Here is a 14,901-nt window from a genome sequence, read left to right as displayed (position 1 = left end):
ATTGTGTCAATAATCGGTCGTTCTCATTATAGTCCCCCTTATGGTGTAATTATCATGATTAGGGGCTATAGGATATATGACCACTATTTATAGTAATAGGAGAGCTGTACGTTATGTGACCACTAAGGTGGGGAGGCATATTGGAAAGACTCATAAATTTTTATACGTTTTGAGGTTTTCGGTTATCATAAATTGTTTGGCATATGAAGGGTAGCCAATCTGAGTTAACGCTTGTTCACAAATCAACCATTTTCAAACAGGTGAGGTGGCAAAGCAAGCACCTCAAATTTAAACTGCGTCTTATAGATTTGAATTAAGTTAGCTAGTTAACTTAAATGTTAATGATTGTCATTATACTTTTGATCAGCTGATTAGCAATATTATAACCATAAAAATAATCAATTCGTAATGAAAAGAAAATAATTCGTACCGTGCGTTCTATTCGCATTCAAAATTGAAAGTTTGATAAAATTAGCACGTGTTTGTTTATGTAATCTGGATCCAACAAAGTTGTGTCGATATTAGAGTTTGTTATTTAATTTATTGTCCACAACGATTGGGATTTATTAATAACACGGGCTAAGACAAGGTAGCCGATATCTGCAATCATCTGAAGAACAATGTCTGACAACAAAAGCGATAACAGTACTAGCTCATCAAAGAACCTTGCAAAGTATGGGATTTAGAACTATTCACTATTCAATTTAGAATTGCTTTCAAGAGTTGGTGCTTGTTCCCGCCAACATTGAAAATTTCGGTTCTAATCGGAAAGATCCCAATGTTTTTTTTGCAGGAAACGGTGCGATTAATTGTGGGCCCAGCAACCCGCACCCCAGAAGCACGTGTTATATAATGTTCATGATTTACAATGTATTTGTGCCTTTCTTAGTGGTGGGGGGGGGGGGGTAAAGGAAAAGATCATCCATTCAGCACATATATGCTTTTTTACGTTGACTTGGTGCGGTTCGTTAATACTTATAGTTAGCAGTAATTTATAACGCATCTGTGTAATCAATCAGTTATTTGGGTTGGTCATATTGGGAAGCAATTCTAGACAATTTAAGCAATTTGTATTCACGACCCAAGAATCATTTCAGAAATGATGAGTTGTCACCTGGCAAAGTCGATGGAGGAGAAAGTGGAACTGAGGTGTCCAAGTCTGGGAACATGGAAGAGAGCCCGCTCGAGTTGCAGCAGAGCTCAGAACCCATTTCTCAGCCTGAGGTCTCCAGTATCCCAGTCAAACAGCCAATCGACACAGACGAAAGCAGTGCCAGCGTACCTGAAAAGAGCTCAGTTACTAATCCACATGTCAAGAGTAATGTCATGACAAGTGACGGAGAACGAATGGACGAAATCATCGAGAACTACAATTCCGAAGGCAATGAAGCAGTCAATAAAGAGAAGACTGCGGCTGCGGAATCGGGCAACGGTGCACCAAATCAGGCATATTTTCCGTTTCACCAGTTTTCTGAGTGGGAGGAGAAAGACCTAGTTCTAAGATAGGAATTAGTTCTGATGTAGAAACAGTTTCAAAGGCAAAGGCTGTTTCCTTTTATAAAGCTTCATGAAATTGATATATTTACGGTGATAGGTGGTTTAATAATATACATCCTCTAAGCTGGGGGGGCACAAACAAAAAAGATCCCAGTGATCCATATTTTCTAGGAAAATTAAACTCGGATGTATATTATTAAATCTCTCCCATTAATTATATCCCCCACTTGAATCTATCTCCCCGCTATGATGTAATTACAATAAGGGGGTGTATAGGTGGGGTCTTAAGGTGTTTTAGTCTGTCATCAACTACCAATCAGATAACTTGACAAGCAATTACACAAATCGTAAGTTGAAAAACTGAAGTTTTCAGCTGGAGTTCTACACGCAAACAGAAATCGTAACATTGTATTGTAAGCGTTGATTTGAACTGAGAAGACCAGAAACAATCTACTTAAGGTGAGCAAATGTGAAAGTTGTAACAGCATTATTGTAAATCTTTAAAGTTGTAAGTACGCTAATACTTCAAAGTAACGCAACTAAATTAGCTTGAGAAACGGAAAATATCTCATGCCAGGATCTGAAAACAGCCGATGTTTCACAGAAAGAAGACACTCAGGAACCGCAAGAAAGTGCTAGCAATTTGCACGTGAACAGTGAAATGGTTGGGGCAACTGAAGACAATAACGATAAATCGGAGGTGGCAAAACCTTTAACCGACCCAGAACGCAGTATGGCTTCGACTAGTGTGGAAACTGGAAATTTGGAAGAAGGAGCTAGTAAAGGTAGGGTTTGTTCTGTCGCCGTTAGTAGCCTGTGATCTGAAGATAGTGATGGGTCTATTTAAACTATGAGGTTACCTTGTTTTAAGCAACGAGTTTTCAAAACTGCGGATTGATTGAAAGTAATATTTCGACCCATGTCGATGTTGTGTTCTCTCAAAAAATGCAACTTGCTTTTTCGAAGGCATCGAATGACAAGTGTTCGTAAACAAAGTCTGGAGCTTTTGTTAACGTATGGTTGACTCGACGATTTTTTCATGTGTCTGAAACAAATTTTAATGTCATTAGTCTTAATAGAGTACGCAACTTTTTTGTAACAGTATACGCTCGAATTTTTCATTTGTTGGTGTGATAATTGCTCTCGAAGGAAGGTTGAAGCAATCATTTTATTCTTGTGTCTTTCGTGCAAAATTTTATCTTGACCGTTGTTGTAGAATAATCTTTGGCTAGCTTGAGTGATCTGATTTTTCGTCAAGAAACAAGATAAAGTGGTAAATTCAGAGGGAGGGAATCAAGTCCTTGGGTTGCTCTCAGAGTCTTAGTAAGCGTTAATTTTATGGATCAGCCAAGATGCTGATAAAAGCCCGAGGAGGCAAAAATTCGTGATGTGGAGGTCCATTTTTGAAAGGTTTGACTCCTCTTTCCCCAACCATCCCAGCCTTTATCTTATTAGAAGAAGAAGAAGAATTTATTTCTCTGATACAAAATAATAATACTAGCAACACAAAGTCTAATATATATTTAGCACAGAGAGGACAGCAGACGGAACCAATTAGTTCACTTGAAGCTGCCCTAATCCAATAACATTGTATTACAGAAAATGAATAATAGTCAACTAAGTCCATTTAAGTATCCCAATCTCACCAAAGCAAGTAAAAGAAAACGAAACATTAAAAAAAGAGTAACTTAAAAAAAATTGAAATTGTTTTGCATTTCAGCTACCTGACTGATGTAGAGCATACTGAGAGGCTTTGAAGTGATGCATGATTTTTTTGAGGGAAGGGGTACGTTACATTGATCAAGGTTAGGTTCTGACACCCAAGTGTCAAGATTCCAAAACCCAAGATCTATGTAAAGTTGACGGACTTCCTCCCCCTGCAACGAACAACCGGCACCACTTTTGTGGCCAGGAATTCTTAGAAGTTCATTAGGAGGAAGTCTGACTGCTCTATTCACTATACTATACTTTAACTATCCAAACGTAAAGTCAGTTAAGTCTATATTGCCTAGAATATATAGATCCCTTATACTATGAACAATTTTGGAAAAAAATGCATTATCTATCTCAAGAGGTGTTTCAAGAACACCGTTTTCAATCAGCAAGTTGAACAATTTAACTCCTCTATAGGCTAACGAACATTTTTTAAACCTGTTTGACTTGGAAGGCAATTTTAGAAGATTTTTTTGAGCACTGCGCGTTAAACGGGGGTTTTCTTTATATTGAAACAGGTTATTCATATATTCCTCCGAATGCAATTTTCCAGCAGAACGAAGAACACATTTCAGAAGCTCATATATGTACAGTTCATAGACCGAAAGAATTTTATTCTGGACAAAAAGATTACCAACATGCTCGTCTTTTTTCATGAAAGATTGTACGCAAAATTTTCTTTTGAAGAATATGAATAGGCTTTAATGCATTCAGCGATGTACATCCATAAACTAAAATTCCATACTAAATTATGGGTTTAATGTTTGTATCATAAAACCTCAGCAAGAAAACTCTAGAAACTAAATGCCTTAGCTTGCACAAAATTCCACACTGAACACTAAGTTTTTTACGAACTGTTTCGATATGGTAATTGTACTTAAGTTGGTTGTCCAAAAAAATTCCTAAGTATTTGCAGTGCGATTGGAAAACTTGACACGATCCAGCTATGTTTAGATAACTAGAATCTGGAGTCACATTTTTGAAATTAACATATGCACCGTTTTCTCTAAATTCAGTTTTAATTTGTTATTTAACAGCCAACTGTTTACACTAGCTAGATCCACTTCCAGCTCATTTTTGGAGCAGTTAATGCCCGCAATGTTAGCATCGTCAGCAAACAGAAACACGTCACTGCTATTACATGCCTTAGGGAGGTCGTTTATATAAATGATGAGCAACAAAGGGCCTAGAATTGAACCTTGAGGAACGCCGTATTTTATATCAGACAGCTTAGATCTTACACCATTTACTTCAACACACTTTACGATTGCTTAGAAAACTTTTCATCCAATTTTTACAAGGACCCACTAAGCCATAAAGATCAAACTTTCTGAGTAAGATTTCATGGTCAATTGTATCAAAAGCTTTCTTTAGATCAATGAAGACTGTTGCCGTTGTTTTTCTATCATTATGTGCTCTTACTTTTTCCGTAAATTCACCTATGGCATCAATAGTACAATGCTTGCGCCTAAAACCAAACTGATTCTTGTGTAAGAGATTGTTGCTTTCAAGATCATTATAGATCCTGGTGTAAGCTATTTTTTCAAAGATTTTGCCCCAACATATTAAAAGAGAGATGGGCCTGTAGTCATTACAGCAAGCTTTATTTCCTGATTTGAAAAGGGGAAAAACTTTTGCGATGGACAAGGCAGTAGGGAAAATACCCTGATGGACACGACGTCTTTATTACTTTGGAACATACGTCGTCTAAACCACAAGAAGTTTTATTTGATAGGTTATCAATGACATCAGATATCTCCTTTACATTGGTATCAAACCAGATTGAAAAATTAGTGTGCTGACTGAAAGCATTGCTATTTAAGGGAATTTGAACACATGAATTGACGAGTTTTTCTCCAACAGAAGAGAAAAAAGAGTTCATTTCTTGCGCTAAATCAAATGGTTTTGTTAATTGTCCGAACTCTGTTTCCAACATAGGTATTTGATCTGACTTTTCATTTTTGCCCCGAAGATCATTTAATATTTTGAAAACTTTCCTCGAGTCACCCAGACATTTTTCAAATTTCTTAAAATAGTAATTACGCTTGCATCTTTTGCTCTCTTTTTCAACTCGGTATCTCAAAAGTAGAAATGTCTTTCGCAAACTGGCGTTATTCCGATCTTTGGACCATTGGCCATGTGCTTTATTTCTTTTGTTGATTAATTTTTTTAGATTGTTAGTTAACCATTTAGGCTTCAGATCTGATTTATGACAATAAACTTTCATCGGAGTATAATGATCAAAAACCAGCTGAAATCAATGTTGGAAGGAATTGAAGCATTTATTCATTTCACCCTTTAATTCATTTTTTTTTGCAACTGATGACTCAATGTAAAACAAAACATCTCTGACTTCACTTGAGATTTTGTAAACGAGGTATCTGGAAAATTTAACTCTGGTTTAAAATTGCTATGTTTGGCAACAGTTTCAAGGGAAATTGGATAGCGATCTGAAAAACTTTCAACTTTGTGAGTTTTAATCTTGCCTTCCACATTTTTTGTTATAAAATGGTCGATACAGGAATCAATAGAAGTTTAAATTCGTGTCGGATCGCTATTTAGCAGCTCGAAGCCATTACTATTAATAATATCAAAATAGGCTGCTGTTAGATCATTTTTCTTCAAAATGTTGATATTGAAATCACCACAAATGATAACGCTGCAGTCTTTTTTACTTAAACATTCTAAGGTTTCTTCAAGGCGTGCAAGAAACTCCATTTTGTTATTTCTCGGAGGATTGTCAACAACCAATATGAAGCAGTTTTTTTTTATTTGCTTCTACTTTAATCAGAAGGCTTTCATCTAAGTTGCACTGTTCCTCAGCGACTAATTTCACTGCTTCCCGGCATTGAATCATTACACCTCCTCCACGGTAGGGTCTTGTTTTAGAAACGAGTGTTTTATAGCCTGATAACTTGAAGCAATACGGTGTCATATTATCTTTAAGCCAGGTTTCTGTTAGACGTTAGACAAAGAATATCAGGGGGTACGATCTAGTATTAAGATGAAAAATTATTAAAGAAAGCTGATCAGTTTTTGTTTTCGGCAACTTTTTATTTAATTGCTAAAACGATGGATTATCAAAGCAGAATTGTACATCCTGTAATTCGTATCCCAGCTCAATACCTCCTTCATACAGTTGACGAACACAATGTACTTTATTATTGTCCTTCCATTTGTAGAACAAATTTCCCTCTCTTGTCCATGTCGATTCTATTCTTGTGTCGCTTTTCATCAAATTGTGGAACCTTAGTCTGGCTCTTGTTAAGTCTTCAACAATCGAAACGTTCATGGTTGTGTCATTTTCTCTCAGCTTTCTCTTGTTTCGTAAAATTTCAACTTTGCTTACTCTTCTGGTGAAACGAGCGATAATTGGTCTTTCGTTCTTATTGGATGGAAGACGATGAGCAGTCGAGATGTCTTTTTTATCCAATGCTACTCCAATATCGGATGCCAGCTGCACTACGTTGATTATTGTTCTATCGCTAGACTCCCAAATCGTGCGATTATTTGCATCAGTTGTTATGCGCTCAGACATTCCCATTATTCGCAAATTGTCTCGCCTATTGTAGTTCTCCATCATTTCTCTTTCTGATAACATCTTCAATGTCAGCTCGTCTTTTTGATACCTCATTTGCTCTCGAATGGAATCTGTTGCTGAATAAATTTCTGTTTTAACTTCATTTAAACTTTCCTCCTTTGTACCATTTGAAACTTTTTCAATCATTTCTTCGATAGCCTGCTTTACTGAACACTTCACCTCATCAATAATTTTAGGAATAATTTTTGCTACTGCTTCATCAATGAAACTTGATAGTCCAGATCACCGTTTTCGTTTAATGGGCTCAATTCACTTCTAGTTCTCTTCTTTTCAGATTTACCAAAGATTGTACCATGCCCATTGAGGCTAGGCTGCTACGATTAAGCTATCGGCAACTATAATCAAAGCCAACCCCTCGCTTGTCGTCTGAGAGCTGTTTCTTCGAACGTTATCGGTTGTGTTTAATGGCTGCGATAGTGGAGTGGAGCTATTATTGGCCCTCTCATAGTTTTCATTTTTTCTAGATTTTTGATTCGATCATATGGCGTCTCGCTCCTTTCAAATCAGCTTTCGATCATTCATTCAGTTTTGACAGCTCTGGTTTGCATTTCTTGCTTTGACAATTTCAAGTAGCTGATTTTTATGGTGAGTAATTTGCTGCTACAGTGATCACAAAAAATCAAAATGTGCTTCTTAGAAAAAGTATTACATCAAGAATGTGCCTTCGCACATGATGTAAACTAATTGAAAGTGTTACATGAATACCATAGTTAAGTTATAGCCCTCTGATTAAACTGCAGAGAATTTTATTCCGTAACATTTGTCTGAGAAACTTTTTGAATACGACTGTTATTATTTCCTAGATTTCAAATTGCTATCAATGGGCTGCAATTGGAAATTGATTGCGTTAGGGCTTTAATTCTCGAATTGAATGCAATTGAATTGCTTTTGAGGTAATGGTGATATACTGCTTTTAAGAATCGATTGAAAGGAATATTTTTGAATTGTTTCTTTTGACAACTCGGGTTATGTAGTCTTGCGGGTTATGTGGTCTTGCTTCCACGCTTTTTTACTTGATCTGTTTGACGTCTCAATAGACTTTTCCTCCCTTGATTTTTTTTTGAATTTTGCGTAATCTCAATTGCACTCTGTACCAAGTATTACGCAATTAGATTCACTGGACAGTCAGTAATCCACCACAAAAGTATTATCAATGCGCATCAAAATTGCATTTGTTTCTTTGCCTCTAATAAGTAGAAATTAATTTGAAGCATTGAATTAATTTTACCTGAAAAATCATACTGCAGTAACCCCTCCCGAGCAGTAGCAGGCTGCAATAGTTCCCCCGTCTGTCGTCTGAGAGCAATTCATCGATTCCTCCGACGTTAGTCGGTTGTTATATTTGATAGATCGTTGATTGCTAATTGTTAAGGATATAAAGTCAAATATAAGGCTCGGTGAAAAATAATTCTTAATTTTTGCCCTGAAGCCAAGTTCTTGTTTTACGTCCTGTTTTTCGTTCTATTTGTTCGATATTGGTACCACCGATTCTTGTTTGACCATTCGACCTCTTATTGATCGAAACGATATAAACCGGTAAAGCCCGAGGGCATAAAGTCAGGATCCAGCTATGTTAGAGCTTTATTGGTCTTAAAGGTGCGCAGTAATAAAAAAATTGCTGGGAAGGCTTAATTTCAGGGTAATCAGTGCATTTTTGACGTCTTATTCACCATCCAGATAATCCTTTTGCTCCTCCCCCTCTCTCTCATACACACACCTCAAAAGCACACTCTTTTAGTTAGACTATCATTCAGCCAAAGTTTTGAACCATTATCCCCGCACATCTTTTTAGCCTGTTCAACTTCAAAAAATTTGGAAAATGGAGAGGAAAAGGAGGGTCTGTTTTGTTGATAACATTTCTTAATTGAGAGCAACAAAATCAGATGTGGGTTTTTTCCACATGCTGTTTTTTCGAAGCAGATCTCTAATTCTAACTCTTGTTTTTGGTCCCCATTTTTCTGTGGCTTGCAGTCTAAAATTTAACCGCTTCGGGTAACTTTTTTGAGTTTTTTAGCAGTTATGTTTTGATTCTAATTTCGAGATAATTGCTGGGTTAGTTGCTTTTTACGTGTGGTAACTTGTACCTGCTGTTCATACGAGAGTTTCTATTAGTGATGTCAGTGCAATAATGAATCATCTTTGTTTTAGTATATTTAAGTGGATGATCTGATTTACATTGTGTGTACAAAGGTAAAAATGAACCATCGGACCAAAAATTTCAAACCATCTTATCGTGTATCATTTATTAAATTTGAAACTGATGTTTGTTTATGAAGTTAATTTTTGAGATGAATTCATGGTTGATAAAAAGTTTTGTCATTTTTTAATTGCGAAGAGAAACTCGTATAAAGGGTTTCATGAAAGGGAAGAAAAATTAGAACAGCAACATGTAAGGATTTGAAGAAATAAAGAAATGACGAAATTCGAAATAAATTTATATATCCTAAAATTGAAAAATTTCCATCAGCTTTCTCTCTGATGTGATATTTTTCATAATATAAGTAGCGCTTATATTTTTCTTGCAATTTCCTTGGCTTTGAAAAGGCAAAAAATCTACAGAAATTTGACAAAAAAATCAACAGAAAAAGAACACGAAGTTATGAAAACGACACATCGAATATTTCAGTACCGATTTTTAGCGCTTTCATATTTCAAATTTCATGCACGAATTCTGTTCTCTAGTTTTTGTTGTTAAAATGTGGAAGCAACGAGTGAATTCTTTATTGGACAAAGAGAGACCACATCAAGGAAATTTCGGAATAAAATCTATTAAATATCTAGTCGTTATCAGGAACTTTTCTTCGCAATTCATTGTTTTCGTTTGTCAGTACTTATTATTGATACTCTTATTCGACTGTGAAGGATGAATCGTGATGTCAACCTAATTTTTGAACTGATTTGAATTACAGGCCAGAAGTTGCTGCTAAATTGTCGTTAAGATAAAATCTTTTTTCCCTCAATTTGCTTTTTGCTTAGACCTTAATAGATTTTCGTTATCTCTAATTCTGGTTTGAATTGTTTGCTTAGGCTGGTTTGATAGTTAAAAAACCATTTAGCTGACTCTTGACTTCTCTTTTGACAAAACTTTTAAAGGATTAGTAATTAATATTGTGAAAGGTGAAAAAAATATTAGACGCGGTGTGAAAGAAAATATAAGAAAGGAGATGCGAATAACGTGTGATTTTTTGTCTGGTTTCCTTCACTTTACAATTTACAACATTTTATGATTGGAACGCTGTTTTTGAGGATAATTGTGACGAAGTCAACTGAATCACAATAATTGCTGGCTTGTAGTACGGCATAGAACTAACCATAAAGTCGTTTTTTTCTATTCAGCCACATTATCTTTAAATAAAATTTTGATCAATACGAATTGCTGTTAGTTATTTTGATTTGGTTTAGAAGCTCTGTCGGGAGAACCTATTGTAATGACTCTCGGAAGTAGTGCTGTCGAGGTCGCAGATACAGACAACCAGAACGACTCAGAAGATCTCCCACAACCATCAACCACAAAAGAGGCTCTCCAAGAGGCACTGGAGGCTAGCAAAGAGCTAACGGACGATAATCAGAAACAAGAAACACAAAATAGGGAATCGGAGGCACCCGAAGTAAGTATTGATGACGAAGACGAGTCGGGAAAATCAGCCGATTTTGTCAAAACTCCCTTGGGTGTTGAAAATGAAAATGATGGAGAGAAGGACATTGCGGCAGCAAAGTCTGTTGAGCATTTTGATGCCGCAAGTAAAAGTGACGCTATTGTTGCAACAGCCACGAGTTTGGAGCACGAGAGTGAACCTGTAAAAGATGAAAATGGAATTGAAAAGGCTGGGAAAAGTGCCGAAGATACTGAACAGATGCCTGAGGATGACAATGGCGAAGCGGATATTGAAGCTAGCAAGAATGTCGTGGAAACGCCAAGTGTCACGCGCGAAGCATTTGAACCGGAAAATGCGAAAGCTGAAGCCTTAGAAGCTAGTAAGACTGTTGTGGAAACACCAAATGTTACTCAAGAAGCATCAGAAGGTGATGACAAGAATGTAGTTGAAGAATCGGTCAAGTATTGCGACTCTAAGGGAGGGTCCGGACAAAGAGATGTTGACGATGGTTCTGGAGGTGAAAAGAAGGAAGGTACAGAGGACAAATTAGCAGACGAAGAAGAGAAAGAAGAACAAGTTGAATCGTCTGCAGTGATTGTACCTCCTGTCCATATTGCATCACATGGAACCCTTACTTATAATGATACTGAGGAGAAACAATCTGAGGTTGTAACATCGGAGCCATCCTACAACTCCTCCGACTTCACACTTCGGAAGTCCGTGAGTGACGTTGTTGGTACACCAGTAGGTCTCACTGATATCCCAGAAGCGTCAAAGGAACCGGGAACGTCCGAAGAGAAGAATTCACTCGAAAAGGAGGAAGAGGAAGTGAAAGAGCAACAAGACGCAGAGAATGCGGAAGCAGAAGCAGAAAAAGGAAACAAGGAGGAGGTCAAACGGAACTCCAATGGTGAGTTAGTGTTATGGCAAAGGGCTGGACCTTGATCTTCCAGAAGTTTCTAAGCCATGTGTTTATCAATATAATTAAATTTGGAGCCCGACCTTGGGTTTTGCATATAAGACTACATTTGTGGTATGCTTTTTCTATATTTTTTTTACTGGGAGCTGTTACTGGCATATCAATTTTTGGTTCGAGTTTTACATTGATATTAGTTTGCAGAGACATTGATACTATTTTGGGTATTTCTATTAATATTTCTAGTTTGAAAATGTTTCCTGGGTGAAGCAATATTAACTGAAATGGCTAGTCACACAGCTTGATCCATTTAAACCCCATGGTTATGGAAAAAATATTTTCCCCTCTCGATCAAATCTTGAACTAAATGCACGTTCATGATTAATTAGTTTTGCTGTTATTTAGAAAGCGAAGAATACAAATACGGAGCAGGGTGGGTCGGTGGATCAGTATCAGCAGAAGCAGAAGCTGGAGCTGCTCCGGCAGAACATCCAGAAGCGACCAAGGTAGAAGGGGACACTGAAAAGGCAGAAAACGAAGCAGCGTCTGCTACTGATGAAGACAAACACGATGACATCGATTCCCGAGAACACCAGGATGTGGCTACAGGCGGGAGATCGAAAAGAGGCTCAATTGGAAGCATTAAACGACATCGATCAAGAGGAGCTCGAAACTCTATTACTGTCAATCCGCCTCTGCAAATTTATAGTAACCGGGCGGTTGAAGACAATTCAGAAGCAGAGAATGCTCAAACGGGCAATGACACAGCCCCCAAAACGGTCGAAAATCAAGAGTTATCAGCTCCTGAGAAGGCTTCAGATCTCAACGAGACTACAGTCAATAACGAAGTTGATCTAGCGGACGACAAAAACGCAGAAAATGAAGCAGAAAGGGCAGGCGATGTTTCAGATAGCGTTGTTAAAAGTATGCAAGTTAATGTGGCGACTGGAAAAGAGGAAACGTTGCAGCCAGAAAGTACCCTGGAAGCCGAAAGCCCAGAATGGGGTCGAGGAGACATGGAAACTGATATTGAGTCTCTAAATCAGAAGTTAAAAACGGAAGATGTGAAGCCACCAACCACAAGTGGATGTTGTGTTGTACTGTAATGAATACTGTTGAACTATGTTGTTTAAAAGTTTTTGTCACAATAATAAAGATACTATATCACATAAAAATTTAATTTACAATATATACTATCTTGCTTCCGAAATTGAATCTTAGGTGCGCATGGAATATAGCCAGTAAATGTTATAGGGCATTTCTGCATAGTTTTTTTGTTCATATGATACAAAAGTGAACATCATTTGATAGCAATCTGCTGTCAGGTATTTCTATTATCACCCAGTAATACATATATAGATAGAACATATAAATATTCATCATGAAAACCGGCGATTCAAAGGTTGCCGAAGAACTGGGCATAGTAGAATAATTAGTTTTCACCAAGGAGTTAAATTAACTCGTTCTAAAAATTAAATATCCGCGTTTGTTTCAATGAATAGTTAAAGAAAAACACTTATTTTTATCATGGTGGACCACATTAACAAAGTAATATCTATTAGATTCCTATTCATCCCGTTTTCAGAATAACGTTATAAACAGTAATTTAAAAATAGACGATGATGTTTAATTGCTCTCAAACAAAGTTTAGCAATTATATTAGTCCTGTTAGTCTTTCGTCTGACCCATTTTTCGTCTGACCCATTTGACTTTTCGTCCTTAAAAACGGGATAAACAGGTAGCGCCCAGAGGGCTTTAAGTAGCATTAGAGGCCCTTCACGTGCTTAGTGTGCTGAATCTACTGCAAATTCCGTAGTTCAAGGTTAAAAGGTCATTTTTAGGAGATTTTGAGCCCAAAAGTTTGCGTTTTTTCGTCTTTTTTTCATTTTTCCAATTTGTTGGAACAGTCTGAAGTTGAGACTGCTTAAAGTTCATAAAGGTCTTTTACAAGATATAAATTCTTTTTATGACCATTTGAATCTATTCTATTTTGGCCCCCAGTGTTGTTTTTTATGATCCCCAGTTACAAATTATATAATGTTATATAGCACGTTACTATGTAGGAAAATAGCACGTGCGCCTGGGGATCAAAAAACTTATGCTCACTAAGTTGGGGGGGGGCAAAACAGAATACATCCGACCATTTTTAGAGCTATATGTTTTGGTGCTCCAAAGAAAGACTTAAATTTATACTAATTTTCATTTTTTAAAAATTTTTTGAAAACGTTTGTCATTTTTTCAGACCTAGGTGTCAAGGAACCTCCTCTAGGGTTTGATATTAGTTTCTAGTGGTAATAGATTAGTTTTCAACATTTTTACTATACAAATTTTAGCATTTTTTTTAGAAAACTTAAAAAACAGTTTTCAACTTTTTAATATCACAAACTTTAGCATTTTTTAAAATGAAATTATGTTTTGAAAATTTTCGTAATTTTTTTGGTTTCTTTTATAAAATTTTTGCGTGTCGTTTTTCGCGTTTGTTCTAGAACATTCTTTCGCTCTCTAGTGACGTTTTCACGCCCGACTTTTTGATTTTGTGTAATTTGAATTACGTTAATTCCAGAATGTAATGTTGCAGGTATAAAGGAGCTTTTAATTGTGATTGCAACAATGGTATATAAGAGTGGTTAAGGTGCAAGACGCTTATCCGGGAGGTTGCCAGTTAGATCCCCTAAACTTGTTTTTGCGCCTGTAATGTTATCTAGCCTTCACCCCCTCCCTCTCTGAAGTTAATTGGCCGACCTACCGTTCGAGAGCAATTCGTCTCCCGTTGGTTGGTTTATGTTTCTCATGGATTGGCGTATCAATGTTCTACAAAATCAACTCCCAAGCTCTGAGTATACAATATTGCCTTTTTTCATCATTTTGTTTTGGATTTTTAGCCATCTGGCTCAATTCAGGTCCGACTGATCTGTTTTGTTGATCTTATGGAGTCATCTGCCGGTTATTTTCAGAATTTTCAATCAAACGGGGCCTGAGGAAACTGTCTTGAGCTCTCTTCACTATAGAAAGCTTAGGTTCATCGTCATTTTGTAAATATAAGTAGTACGCATTGTGTTATGAGACAATTAATTTAGATGTCTCAAATTTAAAGCAGTTTTTGTAGACATGTCTGTTCGATTTTTGCGTGATCTAAATTGCTCCTCATCACAAATTCCAGCATTACTAAAGCAATTACGAAAGCATGAGACAATGCGCAAAAATTTGTGATATATTATTGTTACTATATTCTATTCAGTTGGCAAGCGAAAGGTTCGCACTTAATTGGCGCAATCTTTTCACTGGGATAATCGCCATTTATGAAGAAAATAATTATTAATATTTAGGCGATATGGCAAATATCACCTGTTTATGATTTGTCGCTTAGGAAAATCGCCAAGACTACTTTGATATAACAAAATGGGTATCTGGACTCAAATTATTGAGTGAAGCTTTTCTATCTAGATCTTTTAAGTTGTCAATTTTAGTGCTTTTATCTTGATCCAATTTTCTGAATGGCATTTATTGTCAATCCTCGTTTAGAAATGTGACTTTCGCATTTGCTTGTAAAATTGTTAGAAAACTACTGTAAATTTGAA

At 36.6% G+C, this 14,901-nt stretch overlaps 1 protein-coding gene across 1 annotated transcript; it reads left to right on the top strand.

Moving 5' to 3' along the window:
• The first annotated feature begins 378 nt into the window (after positions 1-378).
• Positions 379-12,519, top strand: LOC142339581 (uncharacterized). The gene is made up of 5 exons (XM_075389722.1): positions 379-673; positions 1,098-1,446; positions 2,075-2,282; positions 10,214-11,317; positions 11,729-12,519. Exons 1-5 carry the CDS (start codon positions 621-623, stop codon positions 12,427-12,429), a joined length of 2,415 nt encoding a protein of 804 aa, XP_075245837.1. The 5' UTR covers positions 379-620; the 3' UTR covers positions 12,430-12,519.
• Positions 12,520-14,901: the final 2,382 nt, after the last annotated feature.

Source organism: Convolutriloba macropyga, chromosome 5 (genome assembly GCF_964194025.1).
Source record: "Convolutriloba macropyga chromosome 5, txConMacr16.3, whole genome shotgun sequence".
Classification (NCBI taxonomy): domain Eukaryota; kingdom Metazoa; phylum Xenacoelomorpha; order Acoela; family Convolutidae; genus Convolutriloba; species Convolutriloba macropyga.
This window is presented reverse-complemented; position numbering and strand designations above follow the sequence as displayed.

Bases quoted from the DNA above. Each gene is read 5' to 3' on its own strand.
- LOC142339581 (XM_075389722.1), top strand. From the start codon at position 621: ATGTCTGACAACAAAAGCGATAACAGTACTAGCTCATCAAAGAACCTT. The intron at 674-1,097 runs GTATGGGATTTA...GAATCATTTCAG, and splicing joins TCATCAAAGAACCTTGCAAA to AAATGATGAGTTGTCACCTG. The intron at 1,447-2,074 runs GCATATTTTCCG...ATCTCATGCCAG, and splicing joins GCAACGGTGCACCAAATCAG to GATCTGAAAACAGCCGATGT.